This window comes from Ursus arctos, unplaced genomic scaffold, assembly GCF_023065955.2.
Source record: "Ursus arctos isolate Adak ecotype North America unplaced genomic scaffold, UrsArc2.0 scaffold_14, whole genome shotgun sequence".
NCBI classification, from domain to species: domain Eukaryota; kingdom Metazoa; phylum Chordata; class Mammalia; order Carnivora; family Ursidae; genus Ursus; species Ursus arctos.
Genome location: NW_026622808.1, coordinates 35,091,420 through 35,114,738, shown reverse-complemented (window position 1 = coordinate 35,114,738; position 23,319 = coordinate 35,091,420). Strand labels below are relative to the sequence as shown.

The 23,319-nt window shown below is 54.1% G+C and overlaps 1 protein-coding gene and 1 pseudogene across 1 annotated transcript in view; one reads left to right on the top strand and one right to left on the bottom strand.

The window, feature by feature from the left end:
• Positions 1 to 16,730, bottom strand: part of DNAH1 (dynein axonemal heavy chain 1) — a 74,945-nt gene extending 58,215 nt beyond the window's left edge. The window contains exons 1-8 of the mRNA XM_048227067.2: positions 16,690 to 16,730; positions 13,367 to 13,727; positions 12,397 to 12,469; positions 10,314 to 10,488; positions 9,723 to 9,879; positions 8,674 to 8,806; positions 6,046 to 6,207; positions 5,212 to 5,464 (exon numbers count right to left, since the gene is read on the bottom strand). Coding sequence (XP_048083024.1) covers positions 5,212 to 5,464; positions 6,046 to 6,207; positions 8,674 to 8,806; positions 9,723 to 9,879; positions 10,314 to 10,488; positions 12,397 to 12,469; positions 13,367 to 13,708 — 1,295 coding nt within the window. The 5' untranslated portion in view covers positions 13,709 to 13,727; positions 16,690 to 16,730. The remainder of the gene's footprint in view (positions 1 to 5,211; positions 5,465 to 6,045; positions 6,208 to 8,673; positions 8,807 to 9,722; positions 9,880 to 10,313; positions 10,489 to 12,396; positions 12,470 to 13,366; positions 13,728 to 16,689) is intronic.
• On the top strand, positions 1,578 to 2,058 carry LOC130543618 (peptidyl-prolyl cis-trans isomerase A-like; annotated as a pseudogene).
• Positions 16,731 to 23,319: the final 6,589 nt, after the last annotated feature.

The window sequence follows — 23,319 nt, the reverse complement described above, 5'->3', positions numbered from 1 at the left end:
ATGTAAAATTAGCATACGCAAATCAGTAGACACAATAATAGAGAAAATCCCATTTATAATAGTGACAAAGAAGATGAAATACTTAATAAATATGCAAAACCTATATGAGAAAAACATAAAGCATTCCTAGATACAAAAGTAGTCTTGAACAAATGAGTGAACATTCTTTGTTCTTGGATAGGACAGTTCAAGATCCTAAAGATGTCGGCTGTACCCAGGTAATTTAAAAATATAATGCAATCCCATTGAAAATACAAAGTGTTGTGTGTGTGTGTGTGTGTGTTTTTTTTTTTTAAGAGAGAGATAATGCAAGCTGGAGGAAGGGCAAATGGAAAGGGAGAGAGAATCCCAAGCAGGACTTGTGCTTAGTACAGAGCACAACTAGGGGCTCGGTCCCACAACCCTGAGATCGTGACCTGAGCCAAAATCAAGAGTCAGATGCCCAATCAACTGAGCCACCCAGGTAACCCAAAATACAAAGTGCTTTTAAGATAGAGCTGGAGGAGCTGATACAATGCTCACGGGGGAAAAAAGCACGCAAATGCCTACCAAAATCCCAACAACAACAAAATCCCAACAACATTTTTTGCAAAAATAGAAAAATCCATCCTAAAATTCGTATGGAATTTCAAGAGACCCAAATAACCAAAAGAATCTTGAAAAAGAACAAAGTGGGAGGACTCACACTTCCTGATTTCAAAACTTAATGGAAAGCTGCAGTAATCAAACAGTGTGGTACTGGCAGAAAGGTATATAGACCAAAGGAAGGGAACAAGAGTCTAGAAATAAACTCCCAAATATATATGGGTCAAATGATTTTCAACAAGGGTGCCAAGACCATTCGATGGGGGAAAGAACAGTCTTTTCAACATACTGTGTTAGGAAAACTGGATCTCCACATGCAGAAGAAAAAAACTGAACCCTTACCTAACCCCATATACAAAAATTTACTCAAAATGGATCAAAGATCGAATATAAGAGCTAAAACTATGAAACTCTTAGAACAGATGGGGGAAAGCTTCATGACAGTGGATTTGGAAACAATCTCCTGGCTGTGACACCAAAGGCACAGGCAACAAAAGAAAAAACAGACAAATTAGAATTCATCAACATGAAAAACCTTGTGTCCTAGTAACATAAAGGACACTAGCAACAGAATAAAAAGGCAAACCATGAGATGGGAGAAAACATCACATCTCTGATGAGGGATTAATATCCAGAATATATAGACAACTCATAAAACTCAACAACAAAAACCAAACAGCTGGATTCAAATACGGGCAAAGAATTTTAATAGACCTTTCTCCAAAGAAGGACCTACTAATGGCCAATAAGCACATGAAAAGATGTCAACATCACTAATCATTTAGGGAATTGCAAATAAAAACCACAATGAAATACCATGTCACATCCATTAGGGTGACTAATGTAAAGGAAAAAAAAGAAAAGAAATGTTGGTGAGGATGTGAAGAAATGAGAACCCTGGTGCCCCGCTGGTGGGAAATGTCTAAAAAATGACAAACAGGGCTTCGCAGATGCCGCTGACGCCACCCAGAGCTGCCCTGTGCCACCCTGCCATGGTGAACCCCATGATGTTCTTAGACAAGTGCCATCAACGTGAGCCCTTGGGCCATGTATCTTTTGAACCCTTCGCAAAGTTCTAAAGAGAGCCAAAAACGTTTGCACTCTGAGGACTAAAGAGGAAGGATTTGGTTATAAAGTTTCCTGCTGTCACAGAATTATTCTAGGGTTCATGTGCCAGGGGGGTGGCTTCACACGCCATAATGGCCCTGGTGGCAAGTCCAACCAGAGGGAGAAAACTGATGATGAAAATTTCAGCCTGAAGCACACGGGTCCTGGCATCTTGTCCATGGCAAATGCAAGACCCAACACGAATGTTCCCAGTTTTTCATCTGCACTACCACGACTGAGTGTTTGGGTGGCAAGCATGTGGTCTTTGGCAAGGTGAAAGAGGGCATGGAAACCACTGAGTGCTTTGGGTCCAGGAATGGCAAGAGCAGCAAGGAGTTCACCGTTGCCGACTGTGGACAACTCTAATAAATTTGATGTGTGTTTTATCTTCACGACCAGACGGTTCCTTCTCCCATCTGTTCATAATGGCCTACAATCTGTGCTTTCACTGCAGTTCTTTGGGTTCCATGTTTTCCGTACCCCTCTCCAAGTCAAGATGGATTGTACAGCTAAGTTTATGATTATGAAAAACCAAACGACAACAGCAAACAGAATTACCATACGCCCTAGCAACTCCACTTCCAGGTGTACACCCAAAAGAATAGAAAGCAGGGACACGAAGAGAGATTTGTACACATGTTCACAGTAGCCCAAATATGGCAGCAGCCCAAGTGTCCATCCCCAGAGGAGTGACAAACAAGAGGTGGTACACGCCCACGATGGAATATTACAAGGAAATCCCCACACCTGCTACAACATGCATGAACCTAGAAGACGTTATGCTCAGTGAAATAAGCCGGACACAAAAGGACAAAGCCTGTATGATTCTCCTCAGATGAGGGACTTGGAGCAGTCCAATCCACAGAGACGCAAAGTAGAATGGTGGTTGCCAGGGGCTGGGGGAGATGGGAATGGGGAGTTGTTTAATGAGTGCAGAGTTCACAAAGCTCTGTGGAGGGACGGCAGGGATGGTTGCACAACAGTGTGAATGCACTTAATTCCACTGAGCTGTACACTTAAAAATGGTTAAAATAGTAAATTTTAGTAGTAAATAGTAGTAAAATAGTAAAATTTTAGTAAATTTACTAATAGTAAATTTTATTTTATCTTAGTAAAATAGTAAATTTTAGTAAAATGATGTATATTTTGTCACAGTTTTAAAAAATAACCACTTAAAGCAAACAAACAAACAAGAATAGCCAGGAAAACACTGAAAGGGAAGAGCTACAAAGGGGGCTGGCCCTACAAGACATTAAAATATACTGTAAAACACCTATAATTAAACTGTAGTCCAAGTGCATAAACAAACAGAACAATGGAATAGAATAGAAAGTCCAAAAATAGACCCGAGTGCATATAAACATTAGTGTATGATAAAGGTGGCATGTCGAACCACTGAGCCAAAGACGGAAGTTTTAATAAAGGCTGATAGGCATTTAATAAACCATGTAATAAATGCTGGTCATTTGGAAAAAGATAAAATTGGATCCATACCACACACCGTACATAAGGATGGAATGAGGATATGAAACCATACGAGTACAGGAAGAAACCTTCAGTATGGGTAAGGGCCCTCGAACCATGACTCAAACCCCAGATGTAATGGAAGAAATGATTAATAACATTGTTTAGAGACATATGTTTAAAGTTGTATTGCAAAAACTACCATAAGCAAAGTCAAGCTACAACGGACAAACCAGGAGAAAATATTTACAACATAAATCACAGATGAAGGACCAATATCTCTAATATCTAAAGAACCCTTAAAATCAGAGGGAGGAAAAAGCTCAAAAGCCTGAGGGGGAAAAAAAGTGGGCAAAAGACATGAATAGGCAAGTCACAAAAATATCTAAAACTTGTCTTTAATCACACGAAAAGATGGAAAAATGTTCAGCCTCACTTTTAATGCTTCAGACTTACTTACGTTGCTCACTTATCTTCCAGACTGGCAAAAAAAATCACATAGCATGGCGACACACTCTCGGCAAGGCTGTGGGGAAACGGGCACTCACACGCTGCTGGTGGGTAGGCAAAACAGCACCACCCCCACGGAGGGAAATCTGGCGACAGCGAACCAAGCTACAGTTGTGCTTATCTTTTGATTTAGCAATCCCGCTTCTCAGCTACCCTTGAAGCTACCCCTGCATCACCATGAACATACGAAAGCACGAGGGTATTCCTTGTAGCACTGTTTATGATTGCAACATACTGGCAATGACCTAACTGCCTGTATAATAGAGAACGGTCGAATAAACCATGGTAAGCGCGGTACGTTCACACACTAGACCGCTATGTGGCTATGAAAAAGAAGGAAGGAGAGCTCAATGAACTCGTATGGATTGATTTCCAGGATGCACTGGAAGTAAGGTGACATGCAAAAGGATAGGAAGGCGGGCGGTCTGAGAATACACGTGTGTCTGCTCATTTGTGCAAAAAGAAATACAGAACGGCTACGGCAGAAGCTCGTGACTCTGGTTAGCCATGTGCCTGTGGTGGGAACAGGGTGGAAAGAGGAAGATGTAGAGAGGATGGAATGAATGGGGGTGGAGAGGGACAGATCCGAGGATACTTTAATGAATACTATATATCAGTGAGAGAAGCAGATACAGAGAAAATATACATTACATACAAAGAACAAACTGACCACACTATATTTCATCAAATGAACATACCCCACTGAAGGGGTGGGAAGAACTAAAGCAAATAACTTTTGAATATGGTATTCAGACTATATGCCCCCAGGGTGAAGAGAAAAAACACTAAATGTGTGTCAAGGTCTACTTAGTAAGGTTTTTCTTCGGAAGAGTACGAATTAGCAGTTTGAAACTACTTTCTGTGTATTCTAGGACTGAGCAAATATACTATGAACAATGAATGGGAGCTGGTTTTCTTCTGGAGAAAGAAGTACCAAATATGTATAAGTGAGAATGAGCCATGCGGTACTAGCGTCAGTTTGAACCCAGATAGATCGATAGGTAGAAATACACACGGGGGAGTGTGGAGGTTATATGCAATAACAATGTGGTATAATGTCATTATACATATTCCCCAGATTTGTCCGGTCTAAGAACCTAAAGCAATGAGTTTCCAGTAGCAATGAGCATATCCAGTGCCCAGATCTCGGCTTCTAAATACCATTCCTCACTGAAAGGAACCAGGGCTCCTTGGAGAAATAGCTGATTTCAAGGCTGGGTCTGGGGAAGTATAAAATGAACTCAGAACATTTTGCTGTGGCCAAAAGTACAAGAGGAACCTATCAGGACACATAAATCAGCTCGAAGAGGCTCCCTCTGGCCAAATCTGGGACAATTGGGGCATCAAAATATAAAATGGTAGTAACAGATTATAACCCTTCAAACGAAAAGAGAATCTGTGAGTCGATGTTGATAATGAGAGATCTGGAGATGAACAAGACACCCTCTAGAGCCCAAGAAGTCCACAGCACAGGGAGCGGGATGGCCCACAGATGGGCGCGGGGGCTCCGGGAGGAAGTGACGGGGGGGGGGGGGGGGGACTCACGAGGGCCCTTTGCGCATCCGCGGTGTGCTCATGGCCCACTGCTTGATCTTGCTCAGGCTCTGCTCGCCGATGAGCCGGCGGCCCTCGGACGGCATGCAGTCCACATACAGGTTGTACAGTAGCAGAGCCTCTGTGTTCTTGCGCAGGGCATCGGCCTGGACCACGCGCTGTGTGAACACGCGCGGGTCCTCAGCACAGAAGAGAAGCTGGATCCGGGGCACCCAGTACTGGCAGGTGAGGAGGGGGGGCCTTCCTGGGGCCAGGTGGGAGGGAGACAGGGACACACGACACAGTCAGACCTTCTAGGTTGGAACACTGGGCTCCCACCTGGCTCTGCAGCTGAGGCCTGGTGACCCTGAGCAAGTGGTCTTCCTTTTCTGACACACAGTCACATCTGTAGAATGGGCACACTCCTTGGGCCTGCCCGCCACCCAGTTTGCCATGAGTGGATGTGAAAATGCTTTGTCAACCGTAAAGAGCTGTGCACAGACAAAGAGTCCCCCCGGGGGTGGCTGCCCAAGTCCCCATCCCTCACCACCACACCCGGGACAAACATCCCTGATCCATGGGCCTCAGCCGCCTTCCGTGCAGTGTGTTGCACGTGGCATTGTCAGCGGCTCAGGGTGGGCCTATCAGATAATGGCCATTTGCCCTTCCCGGGGTCTCTGTCTGAGTGATGAGTTCTCTGGTTTTCACTGGTCAGGGGCCAGACAGCCGCAGGACACTTAGAGCAAGGCAGAGTTCAGGCCTGACGGGGCTGTGCTGGGGGTGGGGTGTGGCCTCGGTCACAGGCCTGAGTGGGGGTCTGCATAGGGCAGGGCAGAGAGCCCCCACCTTCAGCGGTGACCCCTCCGTTCAGGATGGGCTTCCCCGTCTCGTCTCGCACCAAGCCGTTCTGGTCTGTCTTGTGCACCAGGTAAAGCTTCTTCTCCTCGTCATAGTCCAGGACGCCGACACTGCACCATTCATACTTCAGCTTCGGACTTTTGGGGTCCTCTGAAACAGGAGAGGAACCCGCCGGTGCTCTCTGCCGTAGGGTCGGGAGGGGCCTCTGAGTGTGGGCAGCAGGTGCTGGGATCGAGTCTCAGTGGCCACTAGTCTGGCCTCCCTCCCTCCAGGATGGATCCCCTCTAGCTCCAGCAAAGCAGGGACCCTGCTTCCTCCCAGCCAAGCTGGCCTCTGGGGGACCCCTGGTAAGGAGGAGCCAGAAAGACCAGGCTTCTCTGTCCTCGTGCTCTGTATGACCCCTTTGGTGCAGACAGAGACACAGGCCAGCAGGGCTGGGACAGGAGGCAGGAGAGCCCCAAGCACAGACAGACCTGCTGAGGATGTAGTTGTAAAGCTCCTCGTATCTGAACTGGACCCTTCAAGGTGACCAAGGCCAGAGTGAACCCCTTCCCGTGGGCTGCCTGTGGCAGCTGAGCCCCTAGGCCACTCCTGCGAGGACAGGTTAGGGCAAGGTAGAAGCTTACCGCCCTGCAGTGGCCCCAGAGTGGGCCTCAGGGCCTGTTGGTCAGCGTGGGCCTCCCTCCCACCTTCCTGGGCTGAAAGCCTTTGCCCTGTTCTCCAGCTCATCTCCTGCCACTACTGGCCCCACACATGTCTCTCCAGCCATACTGCATGTCCGCCTGTTCCTGTGACTCTCCAGCTCATTCCTGCCTCAGGGCCCTTGTACTGGCTATGCTCTCTGTCTGGAAGAGTTGTTGCTCAGGTCACCTTATTGCTGGTTTAGTCCTTGCTCAAATGGCTTCTCCTTGGAGAAACATCTCTGGCTAAAAGAGCACCTTTGCCCCAGGCACTCTCTGCCTTGCTACCCTCTTCGTGCCCCTCACAGAGCCTGAAGTCACACTATGTATGCATCGGGTCCTGGGTCCGGGCAGCTCCCCAACGGCAGGCGTGACTTTGTCTGTGTTGGTCACAGCTGCGTCCCTGTGCCTAGAATGGAAACTGGAACATAGTAGGTGCTCCGTATACCTTTGTAGAAAGAAGATGCACGTGGCACGGTGCCTAGCAGAAGCGCCTGAAAATAAACTGATGGGTTCTAGACTGGTTGAGGAAAAACGGCTGGGATTCTGGTTGAAGCTAGAAAGACGGGTAAAGATGCTGTGGTAAAGCTCGTTGACTTTGGTTCTGTTTTGCTTTTCCCTTCCCTTCCCATAAGCTGCTTTTTCGAAAAGGCTGACCTGGCTTGGCTCCACTTAGAGAAAAAGATGTCACAAGAAGCCCCCCGCAGAACACCAGAGGTCTCGGGCAGAATCGCTTCCTGCCGGCCCCTCCTCCCACCGGTGCTGCTGCCCACAGTCAGGGCGTGTGTGAAGGGGCGCGGGCAGAAGCACTTCGGGGAGGCTGGCACTTGGTGCATTTAAGGTTAATGCAGCCCCACACCTTCTGGTTTTATCACCAGGAATTGGAGATCTGGGAACACTTGAGTTAAATTATTTTTGTAATTAAGTCCAAAGTAAAGGGAACATTCTGGGTTTCTTGTCTAGTTCAGAGAAATTGATTCCAGCATTAACATGTTTTTAAATCGAAACATAAGCTTACAGCCTGCTCAATGGACGTGCTGGGGGGCCCCCTGGAGGCTCTCGGTTCCCCACGCAGCCCACCAGGCCCCGGTTGCTTCCCGGTCCCAAAGCGGTGGGTCCGCCCAAGGGAACAGAGCGGCCCTCAGCCCTGCACAGGGGGACAGCCACCTCCAACATCCAAGCTCCTACCCTGGCTCTTCCTCGGATGCCCACACAGAGACCAGCCACACAGGCCAGGGTGGCAGCCAAGGAAGCTCCCCTGGCTCGATTCCCTCCAGCAGCAAAACACGGCCCCAGGGCAGACGTGGGGCCAAAGGAGGGGCAGACACAGCCAAGGCTGAGGAACGGCTCATCTGTGCGGGTACACTGCGGGTGTGGTAGTGGCTGTGAATCGGTGATGGCAGGCGTGTGAGTGTGTGCGGTGAAAACGGGTGTGTGAGTGTGGGGTGTGGCGTGTAAGGGTGATGCTGAGTGTGCTTGTGCATGTGTTTGCAAGCAGATGTGTGAGCGTGAGGGTGTGTGCTGTCCAACGCGGCAGTGAGAGCGGAGAGGCTGCAGGGACAGCTGGAGCGGCGGTGATTTCTAGGTGGCAGGATGGAAGGGCTTCAGTTGTGCCCCTTATGCACATTTGAACGTTTCCAACAAGCTTGCATATTTTTTTTATCACCAATAAATCCAAGATCTAAAAAAAAATACTAGACACCGTCCAGCAGTCCCTTCCCCAGCCCTCCCACAGGTCATCCCTGGTCCCTGTACTTCTTGCCTCTGTATGGCCTACACTTTAGCTTCTATCCCAGCTGGGAGGCCTCAAAAGGTGGGGGCCCTCACCTCCATGGCCACCAGCCCCCAGGGCAGCCCAGGAGTCCATGGAGGGGCTGCTGCCAGACAGGGATGGTGCAGACCAGGATCCTTCCCCACCCGCACCGACCCTGCTCACCGTGCCCCAGGATGTCATCAGTGGGCAGGAGGGCTTTTCCAGGGACAGGTTTCCTGTCCTGAGACCCGGGCTCCAAGCCCATGTTGATCCACTCGCTGGGAGTCCGGCAATCAAACTCCTCATTGTCAAACACCTGGAAGAAATGGGCAGAGGGTGAGGGGAGACAGCTCACCCCTAGAGGGGCCAAAGGGCTGGCTGCACCAGAGGATGAGGGGGTCTGAGTAGCGTCCTCTTCAGATGCAGGAGCTGCAGACTAGGGACCAGGGGGGTGAATGCCTCCTCTGCTGTTCACAGGGGTCTGTGGGGTCTGGCTCCATGACACCCTGGATCCCGGTCCAACCAGGCCACCTGGATGCAGGCAGAGGGGTATCTGGGGACTCAAAGCAGGATATGGGCTCTCTCTCCCACTGCCCAAGGATCATCCAGCTCAGACCCAAGGGCAGAGGTGGCCCTTGGACTTTCCTGAGCACCCCGCCTACGCTCAGAAATGAAGGAGATTCAGGGCTGTCAGGAGGCCACCCTTAGTAGGGTGATCTGCATTCAGCTCCGCCTCCCCATAGGGACCACCAAGCAAGACACACTCAGGGTCATGGAGAGGAAGGGCAGAGAGGCAAGTGAAAGCCAGAACAGGCTTATGCTCCCTCTTTCTGCTCCCTGGACTCAGTTTCCCCATCGGTATCCCAAAAGGGCTACAGTGATGCCCTCCTCGACCTCAGTTCCCCCATCTCAGTGAGTTCAGAAGCAGTGCTCAGGGAGGCCTGTTCAGCGGGGCTGCTTCTGGTGCCTGGAGGTGGCGGGGGAGGGGGTGGGCAGAGAGCTCCCACACAGGTTCCCCAGACTCCCAAGGAAGAAGCAGAGTCAGCATCTCAGGGCTTCTGGGCCCCTCCGGCCCCAGCCGAGGATGCCCAAAACCCCTGGCGGCGGCTCCAATCATGTTGATAAGTGAGTATTATGATTGCCATGGGATCCCCTCTTGGGTCTGACTCCTCAGCCAGACTCCTGCAGTCCTCCACACCTGACCGTCAGCCCTCTATGGAAACTATGCTCACCTTCAGCGGGAGATAGACGGGGAAGAGCGGGTCGTGGCCCTGCTCAATGGTTTGGGGGTTGTGGGGATCTGGGTGCCTGGGCATGAGCATGTTGGAGTCGACGCCCTCATGAGCCAGCAGCTGCTCGATGTCCAGACTCAGGTACAGCCGCCTCCTCCTGGCCGAGGGGGACAAGGGGACCTCATGGCAGCTCACCGCACGTGAGGCGGCTTCATTGATGCCAGCAAGGGCCCACAGGGTGGTGGGGGATAGGGGTGTGGCCCAGGGTCGCCTCCGGGGCCCTCCCCCACCCCTCTGGAACTCATCAGGAAGTGGTGTGGGGAGTGGGGCTGGTGTCCTGGGCCCCAGCTGCCCTCTGCCCTGCCTGGCAGTTCCACTATGTTGACTTAAATGCCACCCTCCCCAATTCCAGAGCAAGGAAAGCGATGTGCTCCTATGAAGAAACCAAAGGGCTGGAAGATTTACACAGAGAGCCATTTCGTAACGCCTGCCATGAGGATGGCACCTAGCCGCCTGCTCTCCCTCGCCCCTTGAGCTGGGTGGATGCCACCCCCCAAAGGACCGTGCCTCCCACCGCCAGCTCAGCCATACCTCTCAATCTCAATCTTGCGGGGGCACTGGCCTGGCAGCACGAGGAAAGGCACCTGCACCTTGGGCTCATAGGCCTGCAGTGGGAAGTCAGTCTGGGTGAGCAACTGGGTGGTGGACCCAATACGCTGCTGCTCCAGGTATTCCTCGAAGTTCTCAGGAATCTCAAAGGTTCCGACTGCAGGCAGAGGCACAGACAGGGGGGCAGGGGCTCAGGCCAGGGCCCAATACGCCCCAAGACAAAGTCCAAGGTAGCAGGCGTGCACGCTTGGGGCCAGGGAAGCTCAGAGCTTGCCTACGGCTGGCAGTGGTGAGGAGAAGGCAGATGTGACCCCAGGCGCCCAAGACAGTGCAAGCCTGGAAGGACGAGGGCCTCTGGAAGGCCTCCTGCTCTCCCTGCCCAGAGCCAGCATGCTCAACCACTCTCTGCCACTCACCCCTCCCCCCTGCACCAGTGGCCTCTGCTCAAGCCAGATGCTGAATCAAATGACCGGTGGGGATTATAACTGGACAGGAAGGCGAAGTGGTAGCTCCCTGCACGGCTGATGGGTCCTGCCACCCCTACTCCAGAGGCCCTCCTAGGCATATCAGTGGTGAATGCTATTCACCCCCGGGGGGGCATTTCCAAACTCAAGGCATCCTGGATACCGTATGAGTAGGTGGCCCCATCATCCTGGCCCTGTGGGACAGTCAAGGCACAAAATGGCCATCCCTATTTAGACAATCAGGGCAGACAGAGTCTTCCATTCCAGGTCTGGGGGCAGGACAGCTGGTGGAGAGAGACCCATCGGTAGGGTGACCATTCCAGTCTTCCCGGCACCTGGGATGTTAAGTGTAGAGGAAAGTCCCGAGAGATGGGGAAACGGGGTGTGGGAATACGCTCCGGGAGATGAGTCACCTTTCTCAGGAGTTGGGTGGGCTCAGGGAAGCTCAGTGATGGCCCCGACCCGATCTCCTGGGAGGCCCTAGTGACCCCCTCCTCGGGCCTCACCGCCTCTCTGGAGACAAGAGGTAGTCACACTGTAGGACAGCCCATCTTGCGATTAGCCTCCGGGGCTCCACAGAAGACTCGGAACCCCATGGTCCCAAAAAGGCATGGCTGAGAAGATAGTGGACTTCTGTGGCTGGCTGCCACCACCCTGTGGCATTCTGGGAGGCTGGGTGGGTGGGGATGCAGAGCTGCTGAGCCCCCCACCCCACCCTACTGTGGATGGTGGGAGCAGTGCGCAGCCCTGAGATCTGTGCTCCGTGAGCATTTGTGAGCCACTGATGTCTGCGAGACTGCAGAGCACGATGGCCCGGACCCTCAGCTCACTGCACAAAGGCACGAACATATGCTATTTCCCGAGCCACTGCTGGGGCTTCCCAGACCCCGCGAGCCTCGTGGGCACCGAGAGGACTAATCTGGGCAGTGCCAGCAAGGAGTCCAGCCTCTCCTGGCGCTGGAGAGGGGAGGCACGCAGCTGGGCCCTCTGGGCCTGATCGAAGGGTGTATCCTGTCTGCCATCCAGGGAGGGTCCCCAGCCAGTTCCTCCCCGCCACTCAGGACCCCAACCAGCTTGCCGCCTTTCCTGGAGCCACCCTATTCTCCCCTCTGCCACTGGGGATGGCCCCATAACCTGCAGTCCTGTCCCAGAACCAAGACCCAGCACAGAGCCTGAGAGGAAGGAGAGCTGTCCTTCCCTCCTTCAGCAGAGCACTCCTGTGCTAGTCCCTGTCTAGGTGCTGGGGTCCCAGTAGGGACCACCCAGACACAGCCCTGGCCTCCTCCAAGCTCATGCTCCAGGGAAGGGAGAAAATAGAATTTACACATGTGAACGCCCTCCTGTCTCCAGCCAGGCAGAGAACAGATGCTCTGGCCCTGGGCAGCCCAGCCCAGCATGGCGCCCCCGCCACAGACAGACGGCTGTGCTCCACTGAGCGCTAACCATTAGCTTGGTCCTCACAAAGCACTTTATGCCTTGTTACCCCCATTTTCCAGCTGAGGAAACTGAGATCCCGAGCCAAGAAGAAACGATCTCTCTAAGACCAGAGGCCTTGCTTCTAAATGCACCCACCCAGCCACCCCACCCCTCTGGGCACTGACCGTTTGGAGTAAACTGGTCAAGGTCGGCCTGTCGCAGGAGGTCTTGGTTCATGCAGGGACCACGGCATACTTCCTAAAACCAAATCGCAGAGCTCTGAGGGGGTGTAAACATCCTGAGGACAGGCAGGACCTGGGAGGGACCACAAGGCCAAGTGTCTCCCCCAAGCCCACTGGGGAACACCCAGGGGCACAGGGATGGGGCAGAACCAGTGAGTTTCCACAATTCCTCATTCAGAGGCCACAGTGGACAGCAAGCTGCAGCCACCTGGGACACCCCTGACCCCACCCCCTTCTGGTCCTGCACAGCTCCCCTCCTTCCTCTGAGAACACTCCTGCTGTGTCCAGGGGCTGAGCCGCAAGATGGAGGGACCACAAGGCCAGCAGGTGTCTCTGTGAATGTCTCTCCCACCAAGGGCAACTCTGGCACCCCCAACATAGTGAGGATCAGTGGGTTCTTGCCCTCTCTCTCTTGACCTGTCCTGGCTAGGACTTTCCTAAGGCTGTCCAGGTCTATGGGGCTCTTCGAACTCTCCCCTAGTCATCCCCTCTCCAGAGTCCCCCTCTACCCCAAGCCTTCATCTGTCCCCTCACCTTCTTTCCTCCTCCTCTACACAGGCCATGGCCTCTGTCAGGGTCCTCAAGCCCCCTGCCAGCCACCTTGTCCAAGGAACCCCTCCCCAACCAGACCTGGGGGTCTGAATGAACTGCTGACTGAGAGGACAAATAGATGGAGGGACAGATGGATGGATGGATGGATGGATGGATGGATGGATGGATGGTCAGAAGGATGGACGGGTGGAAGGATGGACAAATTACTAGACAGACAGATGGCTAGATGGACAAGTGAACAAATGGATTGATGAAGAGAAGGGAGGGAGGGAAGGAGGGAGGGTAAGAGGGAGGGAGGAAGGGTAACTGGAACTCACCTCAGGAGGGCTTGGACTTGGGAGGGGACAGCTGCCACACTCACCCCAATTTGATCCAAGCTTCCAGGCCTGAGGATGTCAGAGTAGAACCCACGCTGCTTCATCAGGGGGTACTTCTTATCAGTGCCTGTCAGGGGCAACTTCCGGGGCTGCCCCAAGTCTGACAGCATGGGTGGGGATAGGGGCGAAGGCAGGGGGTTGGGGTCAGCGCTTGGAAGAGGCTTCTCTGACCCAGAATCGGGCCCCAGAAGAATCTTCCCCAGGTTATGCTCTAGGTCTGCATAGGTCCTCTTCAGAGTGCACTCTTGGCCCACTGGAGTACCATCGCACTCTGGGCTCTGAGGGGTCCTTCCTGGACTCCGGCCTTCTCTGTTACGCTGCTCCATGCTGCTTCTCGGGGCGCTCCTAGGAGAAGATACTGGCATCACTGGGATCTTGCCAGCGTCTGCTCAGCCCCCAGGGGCACCAGGATACAGGGATGCCTTGTCTGCATCCTGCAATAAGCCACAGCCCCCCCCCCCAAAGGGGTGTGGGAGGGAGGGAGTGGTCTCCTAATCTGGACAGACACACAGTGCCAGGCAGGTCCCACTTGGAGACAGCAGGGCCTTCCCTGGATGTTGCACGTGAGAAATGTCTTAACAAAAGGATACCCTGACCCAAGCAACGCCCTCTCCCCCAGCCTCACCCCATTCCCCAGCCCCTGCACCCTGGGACACAGCAGCCAGGAGCTTGCAGTACAGGCTGCTCTGTCGGCTGGGTGTGTCGTGTTTTGCCATCTCCATTTTAGCCACCAGGTGCGCCTGGCTGGTATAGGCTTCCTGTTGGACACTGCAGGGGAATCCTGCCTGGATTGATCTGAAAGGCAGGGTGGGCAGCCAGGACTGTCTAGATCAAAGCTACCCCAGCCGTGCTAAAGCCGCCAGCAGCTGCTGAGTCCATTTCTAAGAAGGCGGGGTGGGGGGAGTTGGCAAGGCCACTTTAGGGCCCATGAAAGGCAGATGGGGCTCTGGCAGAAAGCCCCAAACTCTGAGCCCAAAGGCCGACCAGCTTCTAGCCAGTCAGGCGTGGCCTACCAGAACTCAGCTCCCTGAATCCACTCCCTGGTAGCCAGCCACCTCCCGGGGCAGGTGCCAAAAACATTGTTGAGGCTGGCCTGTCCTCCTGACAGTCACCAGCCCTTCCCAGGGCACCCTAAAGGACAGGGGACCCACTGGGGCTCAGCCCCATCATGGCTGCAAACCCACAGACATCTGCTCATCTTTGAACAAAATCACCGAACAGAGCAGCTCTTGGAGAGGCTGGGGACCCCACTCCATAGGAGGGCATCCCACTCCCTGGTTTCCCCAGCTCTCAAATGTGCTTGAATATATTTGGCTGCTGAGCTGGTGTGTCATCAGGCTCCGCCAAGATAACAGATGCAGAAATGTCCAGGAAAGCACAGTGTTGCTGGAGGCAAAAGGAGCCTGTGATGGGGGGGCGGGGGCGGTTCGTACTCCTATGAGCCCTCTCCCTCTGAGCAGACTGGCGGTGGGGAGCCCATCCAGGCACATCACAAGAAGAAAGGCATGAGAGTGAGTTGCAAACCCAGAATCCTGTCTCCCTTCCATCCCTCAGCCCTTTACAAAGATCCAAGGCTCCCTTCCCATTCCACCCCAGCTCTGAGCACTTGTACATTGCTGGCATGCACAGGACCTGTGACAGACAGACAGACAGACACACCTCTATCTCCTGTCAGCCCCATGGGTGATGGCTGGGTCTGTGTGGGAACGAGCATGGCTGGCAAGGGCATGAGGACACGGTTGCCAGCAAGCCTCTGCCAGTCACTCCGGACACTCTCCCCTATTTGCATGAGGGAACTGACCAGTAAGATGGCGGGAGTGGCCCCGAGGAGCACAGTGTCTACAACGGGGAGTGCTATTAGAGGCTTAGATGTAGTTCGTGCAACATCTCGTTCAAACCTCTGAGGTGAGAACTGAGACTATCCTCCGTTCTCAGAGCTGGGGAAAATAAGGCTCAGAGAGGTTAAGGGACCCGCACAAGTTCAGACAGCCAGCAAGAGGCACAGCTGGAATTTAAACCCAAGGTATTCTTTCTCCCCAGTCAGATCACCTGGGAAGCTTCAGGGTGGATTCACTGTCATTCAACCCCATGTGACCCAACCACCCACGAGGCACTGGCTGGATGGACACAAATGAGCAAGGGCTTTGGATCCTCACGACAAATGCTACTCTCACCACTAATCCACAAACAAGGAAACTAAGGTCTAGAGAAGACAAGAAGCTTGCAAAGAACACACAGCCAAGAACTGGCAGAACCAGAATGGAAACGGAGGTCTTCACGTCTGTCTGACCCAAAGGTCCACGTCCCTAAGCACCACAACTGTGATTGTCAAACTGTGCACCGAGGAGCCCTGAGGTTCTGCAAAGTGAGTGCTTATGGGGAGGGGGGCCTAAGCAGAAGGGCTTCAGAGTCATCCACCCCTGATTCAACGAAGACCCTGCATCTCACACACTAGGTTCTAGGTAAGGTGTCATCTAATAAGGGGATCCGTGGCTTAAAGGATTTTTGAAGTCTCTTCCCTTGTTGGGGTTAGCTGGCAAACAATACTGCGGATAGTAATAACCCCCACAGGCTTGGGGTTCTGTCTATCTTTTTGGAGTACTCACCTAAGGTGAGCCCCTGTGGGTTCCCCCAGCTGTCTGAGGCTCCTCCCTCCAGTGAACATCTCCCTGTATTCTATGTGTACACCTGTCTGCCCTGCCAGGCGATCATGAGAGCTGCAAATGGAGGAATTTTCCAGTAACATTGATCCCTGGAACCTCGGCACCAAGCGCGGGACTGACATGGGCCTGGCACACCGCAAGTGCCTAGAAAGTGCTTGCCAAATAATTTCATGAGTGAATGGAGTCAAGCAAGAAAGGAAGTTGATGTCTGTAACCATTCTGAAACAGGCAAAGCGTACTCTGCGGATTTACAGGTGGGGACAGGGAGAACTAGGTGACCGGATGCAGCTGGAGAGGGACTCAGGAGAGGGACCGGGTGGCTGATGAGGAGGTGGGCTCCTTCCCTGCAGGGGCCTTCCACAGGGCGGGGAGCGGGGGGAGTGTGTGGCTACAGCCTCCCCGTGTGGGGGGAGGGGCAAAACACCGGCCTAGTAAGTACAGGACAGATCTGCAAGGTTGTTTAAAAGTGCGCCGCCCTCCTTTCCCACGGGCCACCGCTGGGGAAACCGGGTGCGCAGCTCGTAGGCAGGAATGTGGACCCTGGGCCGGGAGGGCGTCCTCCTTCCCGTCCACTCGCCCTCTGCGCCTAGTCGAGGTGACCCTGTCCCTTTTCGCCCTGCCGACCCTCGGCGCCACCAACTTACCGGCTCCAACGAGCAGGCAGAGTGCCCTCAGGCGGCCCGTCTCCAGGGAGGGACGCGGGGCCTGTTGCTAAGGGGCGGGGCCAGCCGCGCGGCGGGTGGGACTTCCGTCCGCCAAAGCTCCCGGGCTCTGCACGCCCTCTTGCCCGACACTCCTCCCGCCCCGCGCTTGCGGCTTCCCTCACCCGGGCGGCGGGTTGGGGACAGTGGCCCTTCTCTAGGCTGTCAAACCCAGACTCCATTATCCATCTCCCCTCCCAGACTCTTCTACAGTAAGACACAAAACAGCCAAACGCAGTGCAAAGACTTTGACTGAATCCTAGTAAAAATAAATAAAATAAAAATTAAACTTATGTAAATAATTTGGGGGTAATAATTGAGGAAGTTCGCATCTAAGCCACAGCTGTGAGCCAGATGGTCTGGTCGCTGCTGAAAGGGTCGCTTCCGTTCTCTGGCGGCTCGGTTTACACAGACACACAGACACGCATACACAGACACACAACACACCCTGGGCCATTCTGTCCTCCGGAGGTGGAAGCTCAGCTTACACACACACACACATACACACATCCAGGGCTACAACTCCTTCTCAATCTCCTCAGGGTGGGCAGTGGGTGCACCTGCCCCCCATCCCTGGCCTCAGGTGCCCATCTGTTCCAAGGACCTGGCATGGGTTCGGGCTTTGATCCTCCTGTCTGTCCTGGATATTGAATTTCTGTTAATTTTCTTATGTGAAAAATAGTGTTGTGGTTATATAGGAGACTGTCCTTGTCTTAGCCGATGTGGGCTGAAGAATTTCAGGACAAATGTCAGGATGTCCGCGGCTGTGACTTCCTTTCAAATGGTTCAGCTAAATTTATATATAGATAAGTATAGAGAGGAGATGAAACAAAAGTGGTCCAATACTAACAATTGAGGAATGTGAAAGTTTACAGAGTCTTAACATTTTTTTTCTGTAAGGGTAAGAGGTAGGTTACAAACCAAAAGAAAATTTAAAAACCATCCCACCTCAACCTGAGAACCCTTACCCAGAGAGCTTTCTCAGAGTTGGCCTCATTTTGTAGACGGGGAAACTGAGGCTTTGTAAGGCAGGTTGGTATTGGGGGACGTGGTAGGACCTGAGGTTCATTAGACAGAAGTCCAATTTTATTTGACATTTTAGCAATGCTGGCTTAGTGCCAAGTTGGTGCTGGGCACTAAATATTCAGATTTAAACTGAATTCTACCTTAACGTGTCTGTTGTTGAATGGGAGATCCAGAGAGGCCAGGCCCTGAGGAGCCCAGAGGCAGAGCATAAGTTGTGGCTGGAGACAGTAATTTGGCCTTTGCACAGGCTTCACTTCCTCCGCCCAGAACACCTCTCTCCACCAACTCCTTCCCCTGGCCAACTCCTATTCATCCTTCAAGACCCAATGCTGGTGCAACTTTCCCTAAGCCCAAACTGTGGTGTCATTTGCCTTTCTTGTTGGCATTCACACGGTAGGTGCTCACTGACCACTGCGGAAGGAAGTGGTATGAGGGGGATTGGAGGCAGAGGTGGCCATAGCTCTTCAAGGAGTCAAAGACCCTCAAAGCCCTGTTTAGAGCCAGTCTAGCTCCTTTGTGCGTCTGGGGATAGGCCGTGTACCCTATTCAGCCTATAGAGAGGCACCTGCTTCTCAGCTTTTTCCTGGCACTCTCCATACTGGGTACAGCTGTCCAAAAAGCTGCAGTACCCATCCGGGTTGCCAGGGCAACATCAGCCCATGGTGGGACGTCAGGGATGACAGGGGCAGAGTGCTAATCCTGGAAAGTTGCCAAGCAACGCAGTGGGTTGATGACATCACAGGGGCCACGGCTGCCAGACAGATGGATAGGCCACTGCAGGAAGGGTCCTCTCTCAGAAGGCCCAGCCCACAGATCCACTCACCCCCCACCATGAGATGGTCACTGCTCCATCCCTGGGGGGTGGGGGCCAGGGGTTGCTGCTTCTTCCAGCAATCCTGCCAGCTCCACTTTGCCTCTCTACAGGTGTGGGCAGTGGGTATGACTGCCTCCCTCCCTCCCTAGACACTGGGGTCAGTCCCTGCTCTCTTGGGTCTCAGATGTCCACCTTCTAATGACTCCATCTTCTCCAATGGTTGGACACGGCTCAGGCTTTGCTCTTCCTGCCCTGTCCTGAAGGCCGCCACACCTACTTATTCCCTGAGGGCGGAACCAGGGGCCCGAGCCATGACCACACCCTGGGCTCCTGCCCCTCCTGTGGGGGGAGGGCAATCTTTAGCCCTTTACGGGCTGGAAGGGAAGCCAGCCCTGCTCTTGTTGAAATAGAGAAGACTGGGTTCCTTCTAGAGCTTGTGAGTGGGGGGTTCTCTACCCCATTCTCTGGTGAGTTAGAAGCTTAGAGCTTGGGCAGACAGGCTGTTTAGGGCACCCAGGCCCATGTCTTTTGGGCAAGAATTCTGAGGACATGGCAGGCCTGGGCTGCCCCTCCCCTGTGCCTTCCTGCTGCCAGTGCTGAGGCTGGGAGCAATGCTTCACTGGCTGCAGAGATGAAAGCCCCATGTGAATAGGAGGCAGAATGAGCCCTTCACGTGGCCGGCCAGCCGGAACAGAGGGCGACAGGCATCCAGACAGGATGGCTGGAGCTGTCTTCTCCCCACCTGCCCCCAGCCCCTTGGGCCCCCTAGGATCTCCCTCTGATTTTCTAGGCCAGGGGTCCTGAGCTGCGGCTGAGAGAAACTGAGTCACAGGTATGGGGGCTGTCAGAGGGTTGCTTGAGGTCTGGGGTTCACCCTCTCCCTAGGCCTCCTCTGATCCTCCCCCTCTCTGCCATTGGCCAGCTGGCCTCAGCAGCTCTGACCAGCATATTCTTTGATGAATAAAAATGGAGACAAATTAATTCTCCTTTGATCCATGAGGTCAGCTTGACGAGACCTTAAAAGCCCAGAGCTCAGGGAGGAGTAGGAGTTCCTGGGGGACTGGAAGATTGAGGACCCCATGAAGGCTCAGTCCTCATCCTGGCCCCCAGCCTAAAGCCATTCCCACCTGAACTCACACGGAGCCTCCCAGCTGGAATTTCCTCCCTCTTTCAGTTTTTCTACAACTTCCCAACCTATCTCAGGCTACACTTCCTCAGGAAGCCCTCCTTGATTGCCTCAGCCCACAGAACGCACTTATACTCGCCTCAGGGGCCCCAGAGGACCATGGCCAGTACCACTTGGTAGGCAACCAGACATTGGTCACTGCTGGGTCACCCAACTGGAGGGGGGACTTGAACAGCAGGGATGGTGGGAGGCGTGGGGCTGCTTTTCCCAGCAGCCCTGCCAATCAGTCCTGAAAGAACCCTTAGGGGATGACTAGGAAACAGAGCAGGCCACATCGGAGCCACCCCTCTGGAGATGGTGGCCACGCACAGGAGCCCAGCTGTCACAACCCCACCTTCACATGCTTTTCCCCAGCCTACCCCCCTGTGACCTGCAATTCCAGACCGCGTTCCAGAACAGGGTCCAGGAGGCTGAGGCTGTGCTCTCCAGGAGGGGGGTCCAAGTGACAGGCCCCCAGACAGTGATATCTTCCACAGGAATTTCCATGGGGCCCCAAGGGGCTACACAGACAGCTGTTTGTCATAATTAGGCTCTGAATGCCTCTGATTTCCCTCTGGCCCCAAGGAACTCAGTGAACACCGGCTAAATGATCTCTCAGCAGACTGGGACTGGCCTCATCACCTTGGCTCCATGACCCACCGGATGCCTCCACCCCACTCCTCCAGGGAACCTGAGTTTACTGAGTCTGGGAACCAGACTGCCATTCTGACCCACCCCTAGAAAGTTCTATGAACAGGGCAGGAGGCCCGTGTTCTGCTGCCAACTCACTGGCAAGTTTCTTCCCTTGCTAGGTCTTAGTTTTTCCATCTGCGCAGTGGGATACACAAAACGTGCCAAAGCCTGCACCGGGGCCACCTGTACAGAATGGTCTGAGGGACACCAGGACTGTTGCCGTGCCCCCAAATCCCTCCATTCCTGGCAAAGGCTTTGTCCCTGCCACACCTCTGGGGGGGAGTGTGTAAGAAATTCTGGACAGGTCAGTAAGGATGGTTTGTACGAGAGAGGGAATGCCTCATTATCAGAGAGGTGGGGGCAGCCATCAGGGGCCAGCCTGCGACGACCAGGGGGCGTTCAAACAGCCAGGGCAGCAGCCAGAGCTGACAGCCTCCTTGGCAATCTGCTCCCACACTCCAGGTGGGCAAACTAAGGGGGCAAGAAGGGAAGGGAATTGCCCAACTATGAGGGGAACTTGGGGCTGTCACATAGGATATAGGGAGACCCTGGAATGTGGACCACAAGACAAAAACCAGTTGCCATGGGGATCCCCAATCCTTTCCGGGGGCATTGGCAGACGTCCCACTCCTCCTGCTCCATTGTTCCTCCATTCCACCATCTGGTGGTAGGATACCAGAGAGCCAGACGCTACAGTGCCTAGAATCTCAGTTTCCCCACCTGAACTGGATCACCAGAGACCCCTCAAGCCACCCCCTGGGAGCATGCACTCTTCCTGCTGGGGGGGGGGGAGCGCTGTTCCCTAATACTCCTGATATGCCACTCAAGAACCTGGCACTGATGGGTTCCCAGCCCAGATCCCCTCTACCCCTGAGGGTCCCCTGGAAAATGGCATCTCCCCCTCCAAGCTGTGACCCTTGAGTGTGCAGGAGGGCATTCAGGTCTGCAAGTGTTCTAACAGAGGTGGCCCTGGGATTATGGCCCAAGACAACCCCTTCCCTCTGCTCTTCCCAACCTCACTGTCTACCCTAACCCTGCGCTGGCGACATTCTGCCTCAGATCTCCTTCCAAGCAGAGAGAAACTTACTCTTGGAGGTCCTGAGGGCAGAAATGGCTGTTCCCATTTTACAGGCAAGGAGACTGAGGCCCCAAAGGAGGCCTTATCATGGGCACACACACTGCTGGTCAGGCAGAGCTGGCTTGGCAGCTGGACCCTCTGTCCTTCCCCAGGGCTCTCCCTGTGACCCCTCCTGGTTCCACAGCCCCTTTTGGCTGGCCCTCAGAGCAGGCAGCTGGGCCTGGGGATGGGCAGGGAGCACCTTGGGAAGAGCGCCTGGGCTGGGGAGCAGGTGTGGGGGAGGGCGGCAGGTGCAAGATAATGGGGCCACCAGGGGAGGCCCAGGGAGCAGGTGCTGCCATGGAGGGGGTGAGGTTGCCATTGTGCGCCCGGTTCTGGTGGGCCTGAAACAGGAGGGGGAGTCCCTGTGAGCCCCTGGGCCACCCTGGCTTATGCTCAAAGGTCATCCAGATGCCTGGGCTCAGGCACACAGCCAAGCCCCTCCCCTGGGTCCCAGCAACCCTCCAGGTTGCCATGACAACCAGCACTTTCATCCCTGTCCCTTTGTCTGGTCACGGACCAGCTTTTGTGACCAGTCATAATTAGGGGGGAGGGGGGACGCACTCAGCAGGGGTGGAGCTGTGAACCCAAGACAGAGGGGGCTGGAGGGCAGGTTAAAGAACACTGGAGACTAGAAAGCCTGGGCTTCTCTGGCCACCAACTCTGCAGCCTCCCCTCCTGGTGGCTGACCACCCCTCAGAGCTGGGTCAACAGGCCTGGGGGTGACCTGGGCCCCAGGTGCTCCTCTCCCCTCCCTGCACCTCATTTTCCCATCTGTGCATGGAGCTATAGACCACCTGTCTCCCCTGATGCACCGTGAGGGGGGCAAAAGAGTACAGGCAAATCTGAGTTGGTTTGTTAACGACCCTGTACAACTGGGGAAACTGAGGCACAGAGCAAAGCTGGGCCTTGGCCTGGATTAGGCCACAGTTAATGAGACCTCCCGGGGGACCCAGGGCCTCAAGGCAGTCCCCCAAATCAAACAAAACTGAGCCTTAGGAGGTTAGGTGGTCCTTCTTCTGACACCCCCCAGACTGAGGAGGCTGGCCACCAGGATTTGGCACGGGTAGGAGCCGGCAGTGGTGGCCCAGGTCCCGCCTGCTATGTGGCTTTGGGCAAGTCCCTTCTTCTCTTGGAGCCCCAGTCTATAAAAATAAGGTGGGTCTACAGTAACAGAGAACCCTCCCTCCTATGGCCGGAATGAAAAGGAATAAGGCCTACTCTGCACAAAGACAGCTCCTTGCCCAGCCCCACAAAGTACCCCACATCCTCTGCTCCCCCAGCATCACCCCTGGGACCCAGGACTTGGTCTCCCTGCATCCACACTTCCTCACTGCTCTGGGCCTTTGCACCCCTGTTTCCTCCTCTGTGGGGCTCTTTTCCCTCAGACAAGAATCCGGAGGTCCCGGGTCACTGGGAGTCAGTGAGCAGGACCACTGCAGTCTTAAATCTAAAGGAGTCCCCTTAAGACAAGCCCTGACCGTCAACAGGGAGCCGCTCCCCGAACCGAAGCAGAGAGCCCTGGGGCAGGGGCCAGCTGTGGACGCAGTTCCTGGAACGGGACAGCACAGAAGGAGGGTCACAGGATGGCATCAGGGCCTAGGCTACAGCCCCACTTGCCTTTCCTTCCTGGGCTGACTTTGCTGATTCTCGAGGGGAGTCAGGGATCCCAGTCTCATGGGAGGAGGCTGGGTGCCCTGATAATGACCCGTACCACCGCGCCTATGTGGAGTGAACTTCCATGGGATCCAGGGCTCT